Below are 20,066 nucleotides of genomic sequence, written 5' to 3'. Positions count from 1 at the left end.
TCTATAAAAGATCTGCTTTGTTCATGTAAGACAGAAATGAATCTGACAATATATAGGCAAGCTATCATAAAGTATGTGTTTATTTTTGTAGCTGAGGACACGTATGTCGACTTAGAGACTATGAAGGCAGGTGCTAATGGATTTATTGGGTGCCTTTCGGCTTTGCGTTTCAATAACATCGTGCCACTAAAGATCGCTTTCAAAAACAATCTTACTTCTCAAATACGAATAAAGGGACGTATTGTAGAATCTAGTTGTGGATCAATAAATGGAGAAGACGCAGGATCCGGTGAAACAACCCACTCGTTTGCAGGTAATTTTACTCAAAATTGTTTATTTTTAAATTAAAAGACACTTTTTCCTTCTATCCCTCAATGAACAAATTTCCAGAATTCCAACCTTAAATAAATATCTAATTAAAACACTGTACAACATACAATGTATCATTTATATTTGTAATGTGATTGTCCACGGATAAATTGAATAAAATATGAAATTTTCCAGTTTCCACACTGGTCTGTTGAGTATGCACAGTAATCTGATATTTTGTATTCCATGCACCTCATTTGCCAGCTTTGTAGGTTTGGACTTTGCCAGTTATGAGATTTCATAATCTCTAAAGTAATCCTATACTGTAGCAGCAGTCATTTGTCAGGAGCGATATGAAAAATTGAGGTTGTGTTGTGATTGATACAATGAAAGGTTGCTTTTAGACAGTTCATAAATCTACCACATTGTTTCTCTTTTACACTTTCACTTTGGCTTATTGATTTTTAAAGTGAAGCTGTTAATAAATTCATGCTGCCTAAACCTCGTGCAGCGTATTTTAGAGTTTCGCTGCGTCATTACCAGATATGTTTTTCTCTTAAAAGCAAATCCTCAGGCATTTCGAGAAAATATGCTTTGAAATACCCATCCGAAGACCATAGGTAGAGGCGATGGAAGAGTGGACGCATGGATGTTCCGGTTCGTCAGGTTCGACCGAACTTTATTCCAAAACTCGGTTTGTGTACCAGAGCTCAACCCTAACTATAGCCAGAAACCAAACCCATAGAAGACAAGGTGGACCAGTACTTTGGTGTTGTAAAATGAACTTAGAAAGTGGTAGGGGGCTGCCAAAAGAAGTAGAGTACTCTCTCTCTCCATCCGGAATTGTGAATACTAAAGTAAACTTCTGGGTATCTGGTATGAACCCCGAACTTTTAAAGATTGGGTTAGCTCATCTCTAGTAGAAACAAGACAAGCCTGGAGTAACCCTTTGAAGTCATCTTATCTCAGCGCTCTAGATGATTGACAGATCTCTCTTTTGTGTTTACATCAACACCTGGAGTGGTGACAAGATGGCCTGGGACAGCACTTGACTAGTCTCATCTCTGCATATAGTCTATGGGCAAATCTTTAAACTATTTTTTCTCTGAAACACCAGAGCATTTAACAAAAAAACATAACTGACTGCAATTGTGTAGCCAGGCTATGATTCATTTTGACCATGGTTTGCACAGCATGAATCAATTGACAGTTTCCATTTAAAACTATTGGTTGCAGATATAAAATCTGTGCTTTATGGGAGTTTATCATATTCATACAAACGCCAATTTTTTTAAACACCTTGTATGCACTAAGGCAGTGTTCTACATCTCCAGTAGTATTGCACAAGTGAAAATTCCATAACCTGGGCAACACTAAGTAAATCCTGAAAACATAATCTGTTGGTGGCTCTTGAGGCCTGTAGTTGGGGAACACTGCACTAAGTTATAAAAAATAGCCAGATATTTTTGTCTTTATTTTGCATTGTACATCTGAGGGTTGTAACTTTTTCAATCTTGGTCATGCACTGTTTCCATCCTTTGCTGACTGTTTTTAATTAGTATGGAATATAGTTGTTTCTTGTCTATCTAGAGTTCATTTTATGGTCTTAGATCTAAGAAAAAGCTTAGCGTTGTTGAGTGCATGTGTGCAAGGAACCTCAAATATTTAGTTATAATTATTACAGCAATATTGCAACTTAAAAGATGAAAATATTGTGTTTTCACATATCTTAGTGCCTGAATAGTAAAATTGAAAAATACTATGACTATACATATTTTAGTGCCTGAATAGTGCTGCATCTTTGTATTTACTTCATCTGCACCTTCTCAATTGCTTCACTTTGTTAAGAGGTGCTCTCTTTTTCTTACGTGCTATTTATGTTTATGATTGCAGACAAGTCTCTGTCACTTCTTTGATTATTAAAACAACACTCAACGGTAACATTTTAGCAAGTTTTAAATTAAAAAGTGTGAATTCTTCATTTGGTCATGTTATTTAACTGCTGAATGCCTTATTTTAGAACCCCTCTAATTGGTATCACACTTCCCCTACAGTGTGTCTGGGCTTGTGCTAGTATTTTTATGTCTATTAATGTTTTATCCTGGTACAAACAAAGTTCAAGTTTTATTTAAATTATAATTTAATAAGGAATATATAATAAAATAATTCTATGTATCTGTTTATTCTATTCACCTAATGCAGATCATTCTGGAACACTGGATAATGGAGAACAAATAAATGCATTGAAAAGCGGTTTTGCACTTATTGGAGGTAAAATATAGATGCTTAAAATATATAATGCTTCAAACTATTACCGTATATACTCGAGTATAAGCCGAGATTTTCAGCCCAAATTTTTGGGCTGAAAGTGCCCCTCTCGGCTTATACTCGAGTCACGGTCGGCGGCAGGGTCGGCGGGTGAGGGGGAGAGAGGTCTGTCGCATACTTACCTGCTTCCGGCGCTCCTGGGGCTGTCCCTGCCTGTCCCATGGTCTTCGGGTGCCGCAGCTCTTCCCCTGTTCAGGGGGCAGCAAGAGAGGTGAGTATGTCATTTTTTTTATTGCAGCAGCATTATATGTGGGGCACAGCTTTATATGGAGCATCTTATGGGGCAATAATGAACGGTACAGAGCATTGTATATGGGGCACAGCTTTATATGGAGCATCTTATGGGGCAATAATGAATGGTACAGAGCATTATATATGGGGCACAGGTTTATATGGAGCATCTTATGGGGCAATAATGAATGGTACAGAGCATTATATATTACACAGCTTTATATGGAGCATCTTATGGGGCAATAATGAACAGTACAGAGCATTGTATATGGGGCACAGCTTTATATGGAGAATCTTATGGGGCAAAAATGAATGGTACAGAGCATTATATGTGGCACAGCTTTATATGGAGCATCTATGGGGCAATAATGAACAGTATGGAGCATTATATATGGCACAGCTTTAAATGGAGCATCTAGGGGGCAATAATGAACGGTATAGAGCATTATATATGGCACAGCTTTAAATGGAGTATCTATGGGGCAATAATGAATGGTATAGAGCATTATATGTGGCACAGCTTTATATGGAGCATCTATGGGGCGGGTTAGGGGGGGAGAGGTCTGTCGCATACTTACCTGCTTCCAGCGCTCCTGGCGCTGTCCCTGCCTGTCCCATGGTCTTCGGGTGCCGCAGCTCTTCCCCTGTTCAGCGGTTACGTGGTACCGCTCATTAAAGTTATGAATATGGACTCCACTCCCATAGGGCTGGAGCCACATATTCATTCCTGTAATGAGCAGTAACGGTGACCGCTTACAGTGGAAGAGGCTGCAGTGCCCAGAGACCATCTGTCCGGTATAAGGATCTGGGGACGCCAGGAGCAGGTAAGTATGTCATATTTACCTGTCCGCGTTCCACACGCCGGGTGCGGCTCAGTCTTCCCGTCCTCTTGCTCTGACTGTTCAGGTCAGAGGGCGCGATGACGTACTAGTGTGCGCGCCGCCCTCTGCCTGAACAGTCAGTGTGGAGAGACGGGACGCTGAGGAGCTGCGGGCAGCAAGAGAGGTGAGTATGTCATTTTTTTGCAGCATTATATATGGGGCACAGCTTTATATGGAGCATCTTATGGGGCAATAATGAACGGTACAGAGCATTGTATATGGGGCACAGCTTTATATGGAGCATGTTATGGGGCAATAATGAATGGTACAGAGCATTATATATTACACAGCTTTATATGGAGCATCTTATGGGGCAATACTGAACAGTACAGAGCATTGTATATGGGGCACAGCTTTATATAGAGCATCTATGGGGCAATAATGAACGGTGTGGAGCATTATATGTGGCACCGTTTTATATGGAGCATCTTTTGGGGCCATAATGAACTGTATGGAGCATTATATGTGGCACAGCTTTATGGAGCATTATATGTGGCACAACTGATGTCTCAATTAATTTTACTTTCATTGGTATCTATTTTTATTTTTGAAATTCACCGGTAGCTGCTGCATTTCCTACCCTAGGCTTATACTCGAGTCAATAAGTTTTCCCAGTTTTTTGTGGCAAAATTAGGGGGGTCGGCTTATACTTGGGTCGGCTTATACTGTATATACGGTAGTTTAGTTTCAAAATTTTTTATTGGAATTTCAACTTCAGCAAATATAGTACGAAATTTAAATGTGCTCCCTCACAGGGGAGTCTTTAACTGAGAAATGTAAGAACACAAACTTATTATGAACATAGGGGAAGACAATACAAAGACAACATAGGGAAGAAACAGTAGGGGAGAGGGGAACTGCATTTACATCTTAATTTTTATCGATCATTGTCCTCAAAAGTAGATTAGGCTGCAGGTCCATCTATGGGCTCCATATCTTAAAGAACCCCATAATCCTGTAGAATGTAAGCCCGCAAGGGCAGGGTCCTTGCCCCTCTGCATCAGTCCGTCATTGTTAGTTTGTTTACTGTATGTGATATCTGTAACTTGTATGTAACCCCTCCTCATGTACAGCACCATGGAATCAATGGTGCTATATAAATAAATAATAATAATAATAATAATAATAATAACTGATCCCACATATCATTTCTGGTAGTCTCAATGCATTCATAAAGCATGATTTTATTCATCCTTTCCTTAACCAATTGTAGTGACAATGTGGAGACCTCTACTTCGAAGCAATTGGTATTTTAGTAGCCATGAAGAGGAAAGTAACCAACTTAAATAGATTTTTAGGAAGAGTCGGGTGTCTTGCCCCAAGGAGAAAAATAGAGGCATCCAAAATGGTTTTTCTTCTAGCCAATTGGTCTACTAGAAGATTTCCCTTTTGCCATAAGTTAGATACCACTGGGCATGTCCACCATATGTGTTTCATATCCCCGGGTAATCTACAGCCCCGAAAGCATAAGTTTGAGACATTCGGGAATATGCTATGACGTTTAGTTTGTACCAATTAGGTCCTGTGAAGGACTTTAACTGAGGTCTCCACCAATGAGGACTGATGACTGCCCTTGGACAACGTGTCGCAGCACCTCCCCCAGGTCTCCACCGGTAGCTTAACACCCAACTCCTCCTCCCACTGTTTCATGAATCTCAATTTTTCCCGATCATGGGGTGGGTTTATAATTGAATAGAGCAGTGATATCGTCCCTTTACCCATTGGATCAGAAAGGCACTTTTGTTCAAAACTGGAAACAGGAACGGGATGTCTACTATGGGTTAGACCACCAGCAAAGTGTAGAACTTGATTGATGCACATTGTTTCTCCAATCGGGGGTTCAAACTTCCTTATAAATTCAGCTCTATCCATCAGAACATTGAATGGATTACATAAGTGTTTTATTGTAGTAATCCCCCTTAATATCCACCACGCAAACAAATGTGAATTGAGACCTGGAATGAATATCGGGTTACCCAATATAGAGGTCAAAGGTGAGGGGTCTGATTGCAATAAATGTTTGAATCTAACTCTTCTCCATAAATTGAAGGAGTGAGCTGTATAAGGTGCTGTTAGAATGAGTTCTTTAGGGATTTTTCCCGTAGACCACATTAGGCCAGGTAGTGATAGTGGCTTAATGAGATGTGACTCCAAGTGAACCCACCTTGGTTTGTTATTTTGGAAGCAAATATTTGTTAGTTGTGCTATTTGTGCAGCTTTGTAATATAGAGATAGATTTGAGAGCGAAACTCCATGTCTCCTATGGAAGAACATTAATTTTTGATGAATTCTAGCCCTTTTGTTTTGCCATACAAATTTAGAAATTGTAGCGTGAAGGTTAGAGAACGTTTTGGCTGAAATCATTATTGGGAGGGATCTAAAAACGTATAGGAACCGTGGGAGGGTCAACATTTTTATTGTATGTATCCATCCTAGCCAAGATAGATTCAGTGATGCCCATCTGGATAAATCATTATTTGAAGATTCTGGATATATATAGTGTATAGTTCCATTTAAAAAGGGTTGATCTATTTGTTGTAATATTAATTCCCAAGTAGGTTATATAATTATCCCTCTTTGCGAATTTAAATTGGGAAGTGATAGTATCTTGTACAGCATTACTAGTATTTATAAAAAGTGCCTCCGATTTATCTATATTGATTTTAAGTTCCGAGATGTCCTCAAATGTATGGAGCAGTGAAAGGAGATTGGGAATCGTTGTATGGGGATTGGTAATAGTTAAAAGGAGATCGTCTGCGAACAGGCTTACCTTGTATTGGTCGCCTAGGTTGAATAATCCAGTAATATTCTGATTTGTTCTAATGGCTTCTGCCAGAGGCTCCATGGCTAAAGCGCATTGTGCCCGGGAGAGTGGGCATCCATGTCTGGTACCACGTTGGATAGATATGGGTGAAGGACTCAATGTTGGGAGTTTTAAATATGTTGTGGGGTAATCATAAAGTAATTTAATACATTCTACAAACTCTTGAGTAAAGCCGAACTTAAATAGGACATGAAAGAGTTAGTTCCAGGAGAGCGAGTCGAACGCCTTTTCAATGTCCAAGGCTAGTATTAAAAGTTGTTTCTTGCAAAAGTTTGCAGTATGGATAAGGTTAAGATTACATCTAATATTGTCCGGGGCCTGCCTAGACGGTATAAACCCCACCTGATCCCTGTGAATAAGAGAGGGCAGTATGCGATTTATTCTACTTGTAATGATTGCAGTGAATATTTTTAATCCACGTTTAGTAAGGAAATAGGCCTGAAGTTCTTGGTCAATAAGTGGTCTTTATTAGGCTTGGGCAGGACTGTAACATGGGAGACTAGAAACTCTGGGGGCATCTTTGAACCATGAAGAAGGTCATCTCCAAATTTTTTGATATGGGGTGAGAGGATTTTAGTAAATTTTTGGTAGTAAATGGCCATAAGCCCATCAGGGCCAGGGGCCTTCCCCTTTTTCAGTGTTTTCATAACTGATTGAATTTCCTCAATGGATATTTCTGAATGGAGTTGCTTAGCTAATGATTCTGAGATTTTAGGCAGGTGTAGGTCTTGTAAAATTTTTTGTATTGGATGGGGTGATAGAGACTTGGGCTGGGCATATACATTTTGGTAATATTCATGGAATGTTCTATATATGTTATGTGGATGAGACGATATCCTTCCCGAGCTATCTTTTATCGAGAAAATTGTGTTCATCATTTCCCTAGAGCGTAACTTATGAGCTAGCAGTCTACTTGGTTTATTAGCAAATTTGTAAAATGTGGCTTGTGTCCAAGTCAATGACTTCTCGGTTCTTGTGGTGAGAACTTCGTCTAATTGAATTTTAGTTTCCTGAATTTGTTTGGAGAGGTAGAGGGAGGTGGACATCTGGTTAGCCTGCTCCAATTTTGCTAATTTGTTTTCTAATCTGGTCTGAAGTTCAGTTCTTGCTTTTTTCTTTTGGGCTGCCAGCTTAATTAGCGAGCCAGTTATGTATTTCTTATGTGCCATCCAGACAATTCCGGGGGATATGTCTTCTGTAATGTTAATTTAAAATAATCAATTAATTCATCCTTGATTGTATTGGTAATCACAGGGTTAGTAAGTAGTGATTCGTTAAGTCTCCATCTGTACAAGCTGGAGGTGGACATGTTGAATTTGAAGACTGAAAGTACTGCGTCATGGTCAGACCATGCAGAATGTATGTGACGTGAGTATAGGACTGTGGCAAGTGAGGTGGTTTTTGTCAGCTGGAGATCTATCCTGGAATATGGTTTGTGCGCAGGAGAGTAGTACGTATAAACTCTATTATTACCATTCATCTCTCTCCACATGTCTGCCAAGTGGTGTTCCTTCATTAATCAGAAAACTTTTTTCCTCTCATTTTTAGTAATGTCAGTGCATCTTATGGCATTACTGTCTAGTATTGGATTTATCGTGAAATTGAGATCCCCGCACCAAATCAGATGTTGAAATGAGTAGGCATCTAGCTCATTTAGAATAGATTTGAAAACCAAAAATTGAGAAGAGGCCGGGAAATAACTTTTATTTACTATACAGAGTTTTTGCCCTTGTAATGTGCCTAGTAGGATTAAATACCTTCCCTCATCGTCTGAGAAAGAACTGGTAATCTGTGTTGAAAAACTATTCTTGAGGAGTACTGCACTCCTTTTGTCTTGTTTGGGCCTGACGATGTAAATACACGGGAATAGTTTGGATCGAAATACCTTGGACATGATGAGGTGGAGAAGTGCATTTCCTGAAGACAAAGGATATTCAGGGTTTTGTTTTTTATAGTCCAGGAAGGCTTTTTTACGCTTGATGGGGGAATTAAACTCCCTCACATTGTGGGATAGGACCCTACACATAAAAGGATTGGGTTAGTGTTGCAGATATAAGCTTACCCCTAAGTTTTCCCCCAATCTCATGCATCTCTGGGCACCGATCCACGCGGAGTCCATGTAATGAGACAAAGCATCTGGAACAGACATCTACGATCCTGCAATGAGTAAATGCAAGAGAGCGGGAGGAAAAGGAGACGAAACAGGACAACACAAAACATACATATATATTCATGTGGGCTAAAAGCCCAAACAACTTAGCAAACCCATATTATGTGGGAAAAAACAGATTTCACCAAAATTGGGCAACATGTAAAAACCCCCAACGAGCCCAACCCCTTCAAGTTGCTATAAGTCACGAATACCCTTAGTAATGCGTAGATATAACTTCAAACAATTACTGGGCCTCGCAAAAACTTTTACGCCGACTTCCCTTATTAGATTGCATTTTGATCACGTGTAAATAAAAAATAAAAATAAAAAAATAAAAATAAGTATAAAAATAATGTAAAAAAGGGGGGGAGAGGTAGAGGATATGAGTATATTCTTTGGGAGACAGTACAGTCCTTGAATTCTCTCTGGACGACCGGATCCACCCTTTCATGGGTAATATTCCACTCTCAAAGGTAGTAAACGCAGGAAGAAACAGAGTTAAATACCACCGCTTGCTCTTGGCGGTTAATAGGTCATTGGTCACCTTAGTTAGGGCAGTTTCAGTGGAGTGGTGTGACCGGAAGCCTGATTGTAAGCGGTCAAAAAGGGAGCAGGAAGATAGATGGGAGGACAGTTCTATGTCTATATTTATGTATTGCATGTAATGTATGAATGTATTGTATGTAGTATGTATGTATTATGCATGTAGTATGCATGTAGTATGTATGTAATATGTATTTATGTTGTATGTATGTAGTATGTATGTAGTATATATGTTGTATCTATGTGGTATATTGTATGTATGTTGTATTTATGTAGTATGTATGTTGTATGTATGTATGTAGTACTAGCTGAAGAGCCCGGCGTTGCCTGGGCATAGTAAATATCTGTGGTTAGTTATAGCACCTCACGTCTATTATTTTCCCATCACGCCTCTCATTTTCCCAATCGCATCTTTCATTTTCTCCCTCACATCTCTCATTTTCTCTCTCATTCCCCCCTAACACTTGTCATTTCGACCTCACATCTGTCATTTTCTGATCACTCCACTATTTTCCCTCACTCCTCTCATTTTGTACTCACACCTTTTCATTTTCACCTCACACCTCTCATTTTCACCTCAGTATATACATGTTTGTCATCTCCCTTATATATATTATACACCTGTATGTCATCTCCTGTATATAGTATATACCTGTATGTCATCTCCCCTGTATATAGTATATACCTGTATGTCATCTCCTCTTATATATAGTATATACCTGTATGTCATCTCCTTCTATATATAGTATATACCTGTATGTCATCTCCTCCTGTATATAGTATATACCTGTGTGTCATCTCCCCTGTATATAGTATATATCTGTGTGTCATCTCCTCCTGTATATAGTATATACCTGTATGTCATCTTCTATATATAGCATATACCTGTATGTCATCTCCTCCTGTATACAGTATATACCTGTAGGTCATCTGCTCCTGTATATAGTATATACCTGTGTGTCATCTCCTCTTGTATATAGTATATACCTGTATGTCATCTCCTCCTGTATATATATGTACCTGTATGTCATCTCCTCTATATAGTATATACCTGTGTGTCATCTCTCCTGTATATAGTATATATCTGTGTGTCATCTCCTCCTGTATTAGACCTCGTTCACACGTTATTTGCTCAGTATTTTTACCTCAGTATTTGTAAGCTAAATTGGCAGCCTGATAAATCCCCAGCCAACAGGAAGCCCTCCCCCTGGCAGTATATATTAGCTCACACATACACATAATAGATAGGTCATATGACTGACAGCTGCCGTATTTCCTATATGGTACATTTGTTGCTCTTATAGTTTGTCTGCTTATTAATCAGATTTTTATTTTTGAAGGATACCAGACTTGTGTGTGTTTTAGGGTGAGTTTCGTTTGTCAAGTTATGTGTGTTGAGTTGCATGTGGCAACATGCGTGTAGCAACTTTTTGTGTGTCGAGTTGCATGTGACAGGTTAGTGTAGCAAGTTGTGTGCAGCAAGTTTTGCGCATGGCGAGTTTTGCGCGTGGCGCCTTTTGAGTATGTGCAAGTTTTGTGTGAGGCAACTTTTGCATGTGTTGCAACTTTTGTGCATGTGGCAATTTTTCCACGTGTGCAAGTTTTGCGTGTGGCGAGTTTTCCATGAGGTGAGTTTTGCACTTGTGGCGAGTTTTGCGTGAGCCTAGTTTTTGCATGTGGCGAGTTCTGCGCGTGGCGAGTTATGAGCGCCGACTTTTGTGTTTTGACTTTTATGTGGCGAGGTTGGTGTATGTGTGGTGAAATGTGTGCTGAGGGTAATATGTGTTCATGCACGTGGTAGTGTGTGGAGCATTTTGTGTGTGTTCATATCCCCGTGTGTGGTGTCCGGTATATACTCTTTGGCGCCATCGCTCTCACTCTTTAAGTCCCCCTTGTTCACATCTGGCAGCTGTCAATTTGCCTCCAACACTTTTCCTTTCACTTTTCCCCATTATGTAGATAGGGCCAAAATTGTTTCGTGAATTTGTAAGCACGGGGTTAAAATTTCACCTCACAACATAGGCTATGATGCTATCGGGGTCCAGACATGTGACTGTGCAAAATTTTGTGACTGTAGCTGCGACGCCTCCAACACTTTTCCTTTCACTTTTCCCCATTATGTAGATAGGGACAAAATTGTTTGGTGAATTGGAACGCGTGGGGTTAAAATTTCGCCTCACAACATAGCCTATGACGCTCTCGGGGTCCAGACGTGTGACTGTGCAAAATTTTGTGGCTGTAGCTGCGACGGTGCAGATGCCAATCCCGGACATACACACATACACACACACACACACATTCAGCTTTATATATTAGATGTATGTTTGTAGTTTGTATGTAGTATGTTGTATGTAGTATGTATGTTGTATGTATGTAGTATGTTGTATGTATGTTGTAGGTGTGTGGTAAGTTGTATTATGTTGTATGTATGTATTATGTTGTATGTATGTTGTATGTATGTGGTATGTTGTATGTATGTTGTATGTATGTAGTATGTTGTATGTATGTTGTATGTATGATGTATGTGGTATGTTGTATGTATGTAGTATGTTGTATGTATGCTGTAAGTATGTGGTATGTTGTATGTGCGTTGTATGTATGTAGTATGTTGTATGTATGTTGTATGTATATATGTATGTGGTATGTTGTATGTATGTTGTATGTATGTAGTATGTTGTATGAATGTAGTATGTATGTAGTATGTAGTATGTTGTATGTATTTAGTATGTATGTAGTATGTAGTATGTATGTAGTATGTATATTGTATGTATGTGGTATGTAGTATGTTGTATGTAGTATGTATGTTTGTGTTTTTCTTTTTACATTCAACACATTAGCCGGATGATGGGACTACTACTGTCCCATCATTGGCTAATGTGTCAATCACTGTCATTGTAGCAGGCATAGCCCAATGGGACTTGCAGTCCCATCGGACGATGCCTGTACACAGACACAAAGACCCCCGGCAGGTCCGCACAAACCCCCGAGAGGCCTGTACAGACCCCGCATGCACGCACAGACGCGCACAGTCTCCGCCCACGCACTGCCCACACTCTTCCCCCCTCCCGAACTGGATGTGCAAGGAAAGAAAGGGTTTATTTTCATTCCAATATTTGTGTCCCATTGACTTGCATTGGTTTCCGGTATCGGAATCGGCGATATCCGATATTTTTTGGGTATCGGTCCGATCTAATCCGATCCGATATTTCCCGATTTCGGAAGGTATCGCTCAACACTATTTGTCACACTTAAATGTTTCAAATCACCAAACAAATTTAAATATTAGACAAAGGAAACACAAGTAAATGCAAAATGGAGTTTTTAAATGTAGGTCTTTATTATTAAGGGAAAAAGAAATCCAAACCGTCAAGGGCCTGTATGAAAAGGTGATTGCCCCTAATCTTAATAATTGGTTGGCATACTCTAAGAAGCAACAACTGCAATCAAAAATTTGCAATAACTGGCAATGTATCTTTTACAATGCTCTGGAGGAATTTTGACCCACTCACCTTTGCAGAGTTGCTGTAATTTAGCCACATTGGTGGGTTTCTAAAAATGAACCGCCTTTTTAAGGTCATGCCACAGCATCTCAATCAGATTACCGTTAGTACTTTGACTAGGCAAACAGTCTTAATTCTTTTTTCTTAAGTCATTCAGAGTATTACCGTTGGTGTGCCCGCTCTCCCGGTTAGTGATGGAGCATCTGACTCTGCTTCTGGGTCCCGGCCTGCTGTCCTTACTCGGCCCTGTGGCTCTGCTTCTGAGTCCCAGGACACTGTCCTCACTTGGCCCCGCTGTGATCCTCCTCAACTTCCATCTCTCGCTCTGCAGGAAGATCACAGTATCTGCGCATCCGTGCTCGGATTCTTAGAGGGCGCATGTGCACCTCTGCAGTTCCTTTTGCACTTGGATGCCCAGACCCAGAAATCCCCTACATCCAATCTGGGTAAGGCGTACGATATTTCAGGCTGCCTCCTCCAGGAGGTGCCTGGTTGTCATATAGCCTTCCGCTAGTGTCACAGGCTGGTACTTGCTTCCTCGTGCTCCGTGCCCTGCATGCTTGTGCTCTGTACACTGCTGTTATGATAAGGTAATTCAGTACCACAATGGACATAGAGGTCAGAGCACATACAGTGACCTGACAATAACCCAAAAACATAGAACGAGCTCTGAGATGTGGGAACTCTGCTGACCGCAATCCCTAATCCTCTCCAACCACACTAGAGGCAGCCGTGGATTGCGCCTAACGCTCCCTATGCAACTCGGCACAGCCTGAGAAACTAGCTAGCCTGAAGATAGAAAATAAGCCTACCTTGCCTCAGAGAAATACCCCAAAGGAAAAGGCAGCCCCCACATATAATGACTGTGAGTTAAGATGAAAAAACAAACGTAGAGATGAAATAGATTTAGCAAAGTGAGGCCCGACTTTCTGAACAGAGCGAGGATAGGAAAGGTAACTTTGCGGTCAACAAAAAACCCTACAAAAAACCACGCAAAGGGGGCAAAAAGACCCTCCGTACCGAACTAACGGCACCGAGGTACACCCTCTGCGTCCCAGAGCTTCCAGCAAGCAAGAAAAAACAAATAGACAAGCTGGACAGAAAAAACAGCAAACAAAATAGCAAAGCGGAACTTAGCTATGCAGAGCAGCAGGCAACAGGAACGATCCAGGAGGAAACAGGTCCAATACTAGAACATTGACTGGAGGCCAGGATCAAAGCACTAGGTGGAGTTAAATAGAGCAGCACCTAACGACTTCACCACATCACCTGAGGAAGGAAACTCAGAAGCCGCAGTACCACTCTCCTCCACCAACGGAAGCTCACAGAGAGAATCAGCCGAAGTACCACTCGTAACCACAGGAGGGAGCTCTGCCACAGAATTCACAACAGTACCCCCCCCTTGAGGAGGGGTCACCGAACCCTCACCAGAGCCCCCAGGACGACCAGGATGAGCCATATGAAAGGCACGAACAAGATCGGGAGCATGGACATCAGAGGCAAAGACCCAGGAATTATCTTCCTGAGCATAACCCTTCCACTTAACCAGATACTGGAGTTTCCGTCTTGAAACACAAGAATCCAAAATCTTCTCCACAATATACTCCAACTCCCCCTCCACCAAAACCGGGGCAGGAGGATCAACAGATGGAACCATAGGTGCCACGTATCTCCGCAACAATGACCTATGGAATACGTTATGTATGGAAAAAGAATCTGGAAGGGTCAGACGAAAAGACACAGGATTAAGAACCTCAGAAATCCTATACGGACCAATGAAATGAGGTTTAAACTTAGGAGAGGAAACCTTCATAGGAATATGACGAGAGGATAACCAAACCAAATCCCCAACACGAAGTCGGGGACCCACACAGCGTCTGCGATTAGCGAAACGTTGAGCCTTCTCCTGGGACAAGGTCAAATTGTCCACTACATGAGTCCAAATCTGCTGCAACCTGTCCACCACAGTATCCACACCAGGACAGTCTGAAGACTCAACCTGCCCTGAAGAGAAACGAGGATGGAACCCAGAGTTGCAGAAAAACGGCAAAACCAAGGTAGCCGAGCTGGCCCGATTATTAAGGGCGAACTCAGCCAAAGGCAAAAAGGACACCCAGTCATCCTGATCAGCAGAAACAAAGCATCTCAGATATGTTTCCAAGGTCTGATTGGTTCGTTCGGTCTGGCCATTAGTCTGAGGATGGAAAGCCGAGGAAAAAGACAAGTCAATGCCCATCCTAGCACAAAAGGCTCGCCAAAACCTCGAAACAAACTGGGAACCTCTGTCAGAAACGATATTCTCTGGAATGCCATGTAAACGAACCACATGCTGGAAGAACAATGGCACCAAATCAGAGGAGGAAGGTAATTTAGACAAGGGTACCAAATGGACCATCTTAGAGAAGCGATCACAGACCACCCAAATGACTGACATCTTTTGAGAGACGGGAAGATCTGAAATAAAATCCATAGAGATATGTGTCCAAGGCCTCTTCGGGACCGGCAAGGGCAAAAGCAACCCACTGGCACGAGAACAGCAGGGCTTAGCCCGAGCACAAATCCCACAGGACTGCACAAAAGAACGCACATCCCGCGATAGAGATGGCCACCAAAAGGATCTAGCCACTAACTCTCTGGTACCAAAGATTCCAGGATGACCAGCCAACACCGAACAATGAACCTCAGAGATAACTTTATTCGTCCACCTATCAGGGACAAACAGTTTCTCCGCTGGGCAACGATCAGGTTTATTAGCCTGAAATTTTTGCAGCACCCGCCGCAAATCAGGGGAGATGGCAGACACAATTACTCCCTCTTTGAGGATACCCGCCGGCTCAGACAAACCCGGAGAGTCGGGCACAAAACTCCTAGACAGAGCATCCACCTTCACATTTTTAGAGCCCGGAAGGTACGAAATCACAAAGTCAAAATGGGCAAAAAACAGCGACCAACGAGCCTGTCTAGGATTCAACCGCTTGGCAGACTCGAGATAAGTCAAGTTCTTATGATCAGTCAAGACCACCACGCGATGCTTAGCTCCTTCAAGCCAATGACGCCACTCCTCGAATGCCCACTTCATGGCCAGCAACTCTCGATTGCCCACATCATAATTTCGCTCAGCAGGCGAAAACTTCCTGGAAAAGAAGGCGCATGGTTTCATCACCGAGCAATCAGAACTTCTCTGCGACAAAACAGCCCCTGCTCCAATCTCAGAAGCATCAACCTCGACCTGGAATAGAAGTGAAACATCTGGTTGACACAACACAGGGGCAGAAGAAAAATGACGCTTCAACTCTTGAAAAGCTTCCACAGCAGCAGAAGACCAATTGACCACATCAGCACCCTTCTTGGTCAAATCGGTCAATGGTTTAGCAATACTAGAAAAATTGCAGATGAAGCGACGATAAAAATTAGCAAAGCCCAGGAACTTTTGCAGACTTTTCAGAGATGTCGGCTGAGTCCAATTATGGATGGCTTGGACCTTAACAGGGTCCATCTCGATAGTAGAAGGGGAAAAGATGAACCCCAAAAATGAAACCTTCTGAACACCAAAGAGACACTTTGATCCCTTCACAAACAAAGAATTAGCACGCAGGACCTGAAACACCATTCTGACCTGCTTCACATGAGACTCCCAATCATCCGAGAAGATCAAAATGTCATCCAAGTACACAATCAGGAATTTATCCAGGTACTCTCGGAAGATATCATGCATAAAGGACTGAAACACTGATGGAGCATTGGCAAGTCCGAATGGCATTACTAGATACTCCAAATGGCCCTCGGGCGTATTAAATGCAGTTTTCCATTCATCGCCTCGCTTAATACGCACAAGATTATACGCACCACGAAGATCTATCTTGGTGAACCAACTGGCCCCCTTAATCCGAGCAAACAAATCAGATAACATCGGCAAGGGGTACTGAAATTTAACCGTGATCTTATTTAGAAGGCGGTAATCTATACAAGGTCTCAGCGAACCATCCTTCTTGGCTACAAAAAAGAACCCTGCTCCTAATGGCGACGATGATGGGCAAATATGCCCCTTCTCCAAGGACTCCTTCACATAACTCCGCATAGCGGCGTGCTCAGGCACAGATAAATTAAACAGTCGACCTTTTGGGAATTTACTACCAGGAATCAAATCGATAGCACAATCACAATCCCTATGCGGAGGTAGGGTATCGGACTTGGGCTCATCAAATACATCCCGGTAATCAGACAAGAACTCTGGAACCTCAGAAGGGGTGGATGACGAAATAGTCAGAAATGGGACATCACCATGTACCCCCTGACAACCCCAGCTGGACACAGACATGGATTTCCAATCTAATACTGGATTATGGACTTGTAGCCATGGCAACCCCAACACGACCACATCATGCAGATAATGCAACACCAGAAAGCGAATAACCTCCTGATGTGCAGGAGCCATGCACATGGTCAGCTGGGTCCAGTACTGAGGCTTATTCTTGGCCAAAGGCGTAGCATCAATTCCTCTAAATGGAATAGGACACTGCAAGGGCTCCAAGAAAAACCCACAATGCCTAGCATACTCCAAGTCCATCAAATTCAGGGCAGCGCCTGAATCCACAAATGCCATGACAGAATACGATGACAAAGAGCAGATCAAGGTAACGGACAAAAGAAATTTTGACTGTACCGTACCAATGGTGGCAGACCTAGCGAACCGCTTAGTGCGCTTAGGACAATCAGAGATAGCATGAGTAGAATCACCACAGTAGAAACACAGCCCATTCAGACGTCTGTGTTCTTGCCGTTCAACTCTGGTCTAAGTCCTATCGCACTGCATAGGCTCAGGTTTAAGCTCAGGTAATACCGCCAAATGGTGCACAGATTTACGCTCACGCAAGCGTCGACCGATCTGAATGGCCAAAGACAGACTCATTCAGACCAGCAGGCATAGGAAATCCCACCATGACATCCTTAAGGGCTTCAGAGAGACCCTTTCTGAAAATAGCTGCGAGCGCACCTTCATTCCATTGAGTGAGTACGGACCACTTTCTAAATTTCTGACAATATACCTCTATCTCATCCTGACCCTGACACAGAGCCAGCAAATTTTTCTCTGCCTGATCCACTGAATTAGGTTCATCGTACAGCAATCCGAGCGCCAGGAAACAAGCATCGATATTACTTAATGCAGGATCTCCTGACGCAAGAGAAAATGCCCAGTCCTGAGGGTCGCCAAGTAAAAAAGAAATAATGATCCTAACTTGTTGAACTGGGTCACCAGAGGAGCGAGGTTTCAAAGCCAGAAATAGTTTACAATTATTTTTGAAACTCAGAAATTTCGTTCTATCTCCAAAAAACAAATCAGGAATAGGAATTCTCGGTTCTAACATAGAATTCTGAACCACAAAGTCTTGAATATTTTGTACTCTTGCCGTGAGCTGATCCACACATGAAGACAGACCTTTAATGTCCATCGCTACACCTGTGTCCTGAACCACCCAAATGTCTAGGGGAAAAAAAAGGCAAAACACAGTGCAGAGAAAAAAAAAATCGTCTCAGAACTTCTTTTTTCCCTCTATTGAGAATCATTAGTACTTTGGGCCTCCAGTACTGTTATGATAAGGTAATTCAGTACCACAATGGACATAGAGGTCAGAGCACATACAGTGACCTGACAATAACCCAAAAAATAGAACGAGCTCTGAGACGTGGGAACTCTGCTGACCGCAATCCCTAATCCTCTCCAACCACACTAGAGGCAGCCGTGGATTGCGCCTAACGCTCCCTATGCAACTCGGCACAGCCTGAGAAACTAGCTAGCCTGAAGATAGAAAATAAGCCTACCTTGCCTCAGAGAAATACCCCAAAGGAAAAGGCAGCCCCCACATATAATGACTGTGAGTTAAGATGAAAAGACAAACGTAGAGATGAAATAGATTTAGGAAAGTGAGGCCCGACTTTCTGAACAGAGCGAGGATAGGAAAGGTAACTTTGCGGTCAACACAAAACCCTACAAAAAACCACGCAAAGGGGGCAAAAAGACCCTCCGTACCGAACTAAGGGCACGGAGGTACACCCTCTGCGTCCCAGAGCTTCCAGTAAGCAAGAAAAAACAAATAGACAAGCTGGACAGAAAAAACAGCAAACAAAATAGCAAAGCGGAACTTAGCTATGCAGAGCAGCAGGCCACAGGAACGATCCAGTAGGAAACAGGTCCAATACTAGAACATTGACTGGAGGCCAGGATCAAAGCAGTAGGTGGAGTTAAATAGAGCAGCACCTAACGACTTCACCACATCACCTGAGGAAGGAAACTCAGAAGCCGCAGTACCACTCTCCTCCACCAACGGAAGCTCACAGAGAGAATCAGCCGAAGTACCACTCGTGACCACAGGAGGGAGCTCTGCCACAGAATTCACAACACACTGCCCTGTACATTGCTCAGCATGCTCGTACCCCGTGCGCTGTCTTGCCAGTACCCTGCACTTTTGCTACACTGTGCACTGCCCTGGTCCCATATTCCTCTTCCCTCTAACATTCTCTCTCTCTACAGTTACCTTCCGCCTCAGTGCTCCTGCAGTCTTGTTCAGATGTCCACCTCCATTGTCCACTGCTCTTGGTCCTACCTCCCCGGTTCCTGTACTACAGTCCACCGTCCTCCCATTGTTTCTCCCTACTTCTCGACCCACTTACTATCTGAGCAACCCCTCTTGGTATCGACAACTGTGGTCTAGTGACCTCTCGGCTTGCCCCTGACAGTCCCTGTATAGGGGTCGGTATTCACTAGGTCAGTTCGCCCAGGGTTAGGTCTGTTCCATGGTCCAGAGGGTCAACTCTAGGTACTCATCCCCAAGTGGCATCACAGTACAACCAGGCCATGGACCCCACCAGTACTGCATTTTCCACTCAGAAGGAACTGGCTTACTTGTGCGATAATCAGCAGCGCACAAAGATGTTTATGCAGACTGTGAAGTCTCACCTGACTTCATTACAGGCTGCCGACCTGGTAAATGCAACCCAGCTTATGGGCCTCCAGCAGGAGCTTTCTCAGCAGCGAGACACACAGGCTCGCATGCTGAACTATATGGCTCCTGTAAATGACCATCTGTATAACTTGCAGTCCGCTGCCACGGCCTCTGCTCAAGTAGCTTCCCAAGATCCCAGCACGGTACCCCTGCCTCACCCGCCTCCTCGTCTTGGCAAGCCTCCCATATTTAGTGGGGATCCCAAACTTTGCAGTGGGCTCCTGAACCAGTGCCACCTCCACTTTGAGCTTCTTCCCCTGCAATATCCCACCGACCAGGCAAAAGTGGCTTTTATAG

General features: G+C 42.6%; 1 protein-coding gene across 1 annotated transcript in view; it reads left to right on the top strand.

Moving 5' to 3' along the window:
- The window catches only part of CNTNAP4 (contactin associated protein family member 4), an 820,352-nt gene that overhangs the window by 785,603 nt on the left and 14,683 nt on the right, over positions 1–20,066 (top strand). The window contains exons 22-23 of the mRNA XM_069762123.1: positions 92–313; positions 2,512–2,580. Coding sequence (XP_069618224.1) covers positions 92–313; positions 2,512–2,580 — 291 coding nt within the window. The remainder of the gene's footprint in view (positions 1–91; positions 314–2,511; positions 2,581–20,066) is intronic.

This window comes from Ranitomeya imitator, chromosome 1 (assembly GCF_032444005.1).
Source record: "Ranitomeya imitator isolate aRanImi1 chromosome 1, aRanImi1.pri, whole genome shotgun sequence".
Taxonomy (NCBI): Eukaryota; Metazoa; Chordata; class Amphibia; order Anura; family Dendrobatidae; genus Ranitomeya; species Ranitomeya imitator.
Note: the sequence above shows the minus strand (reverse complement) of the source record. Positions and strands in the feature narration are given on the sequence as shown.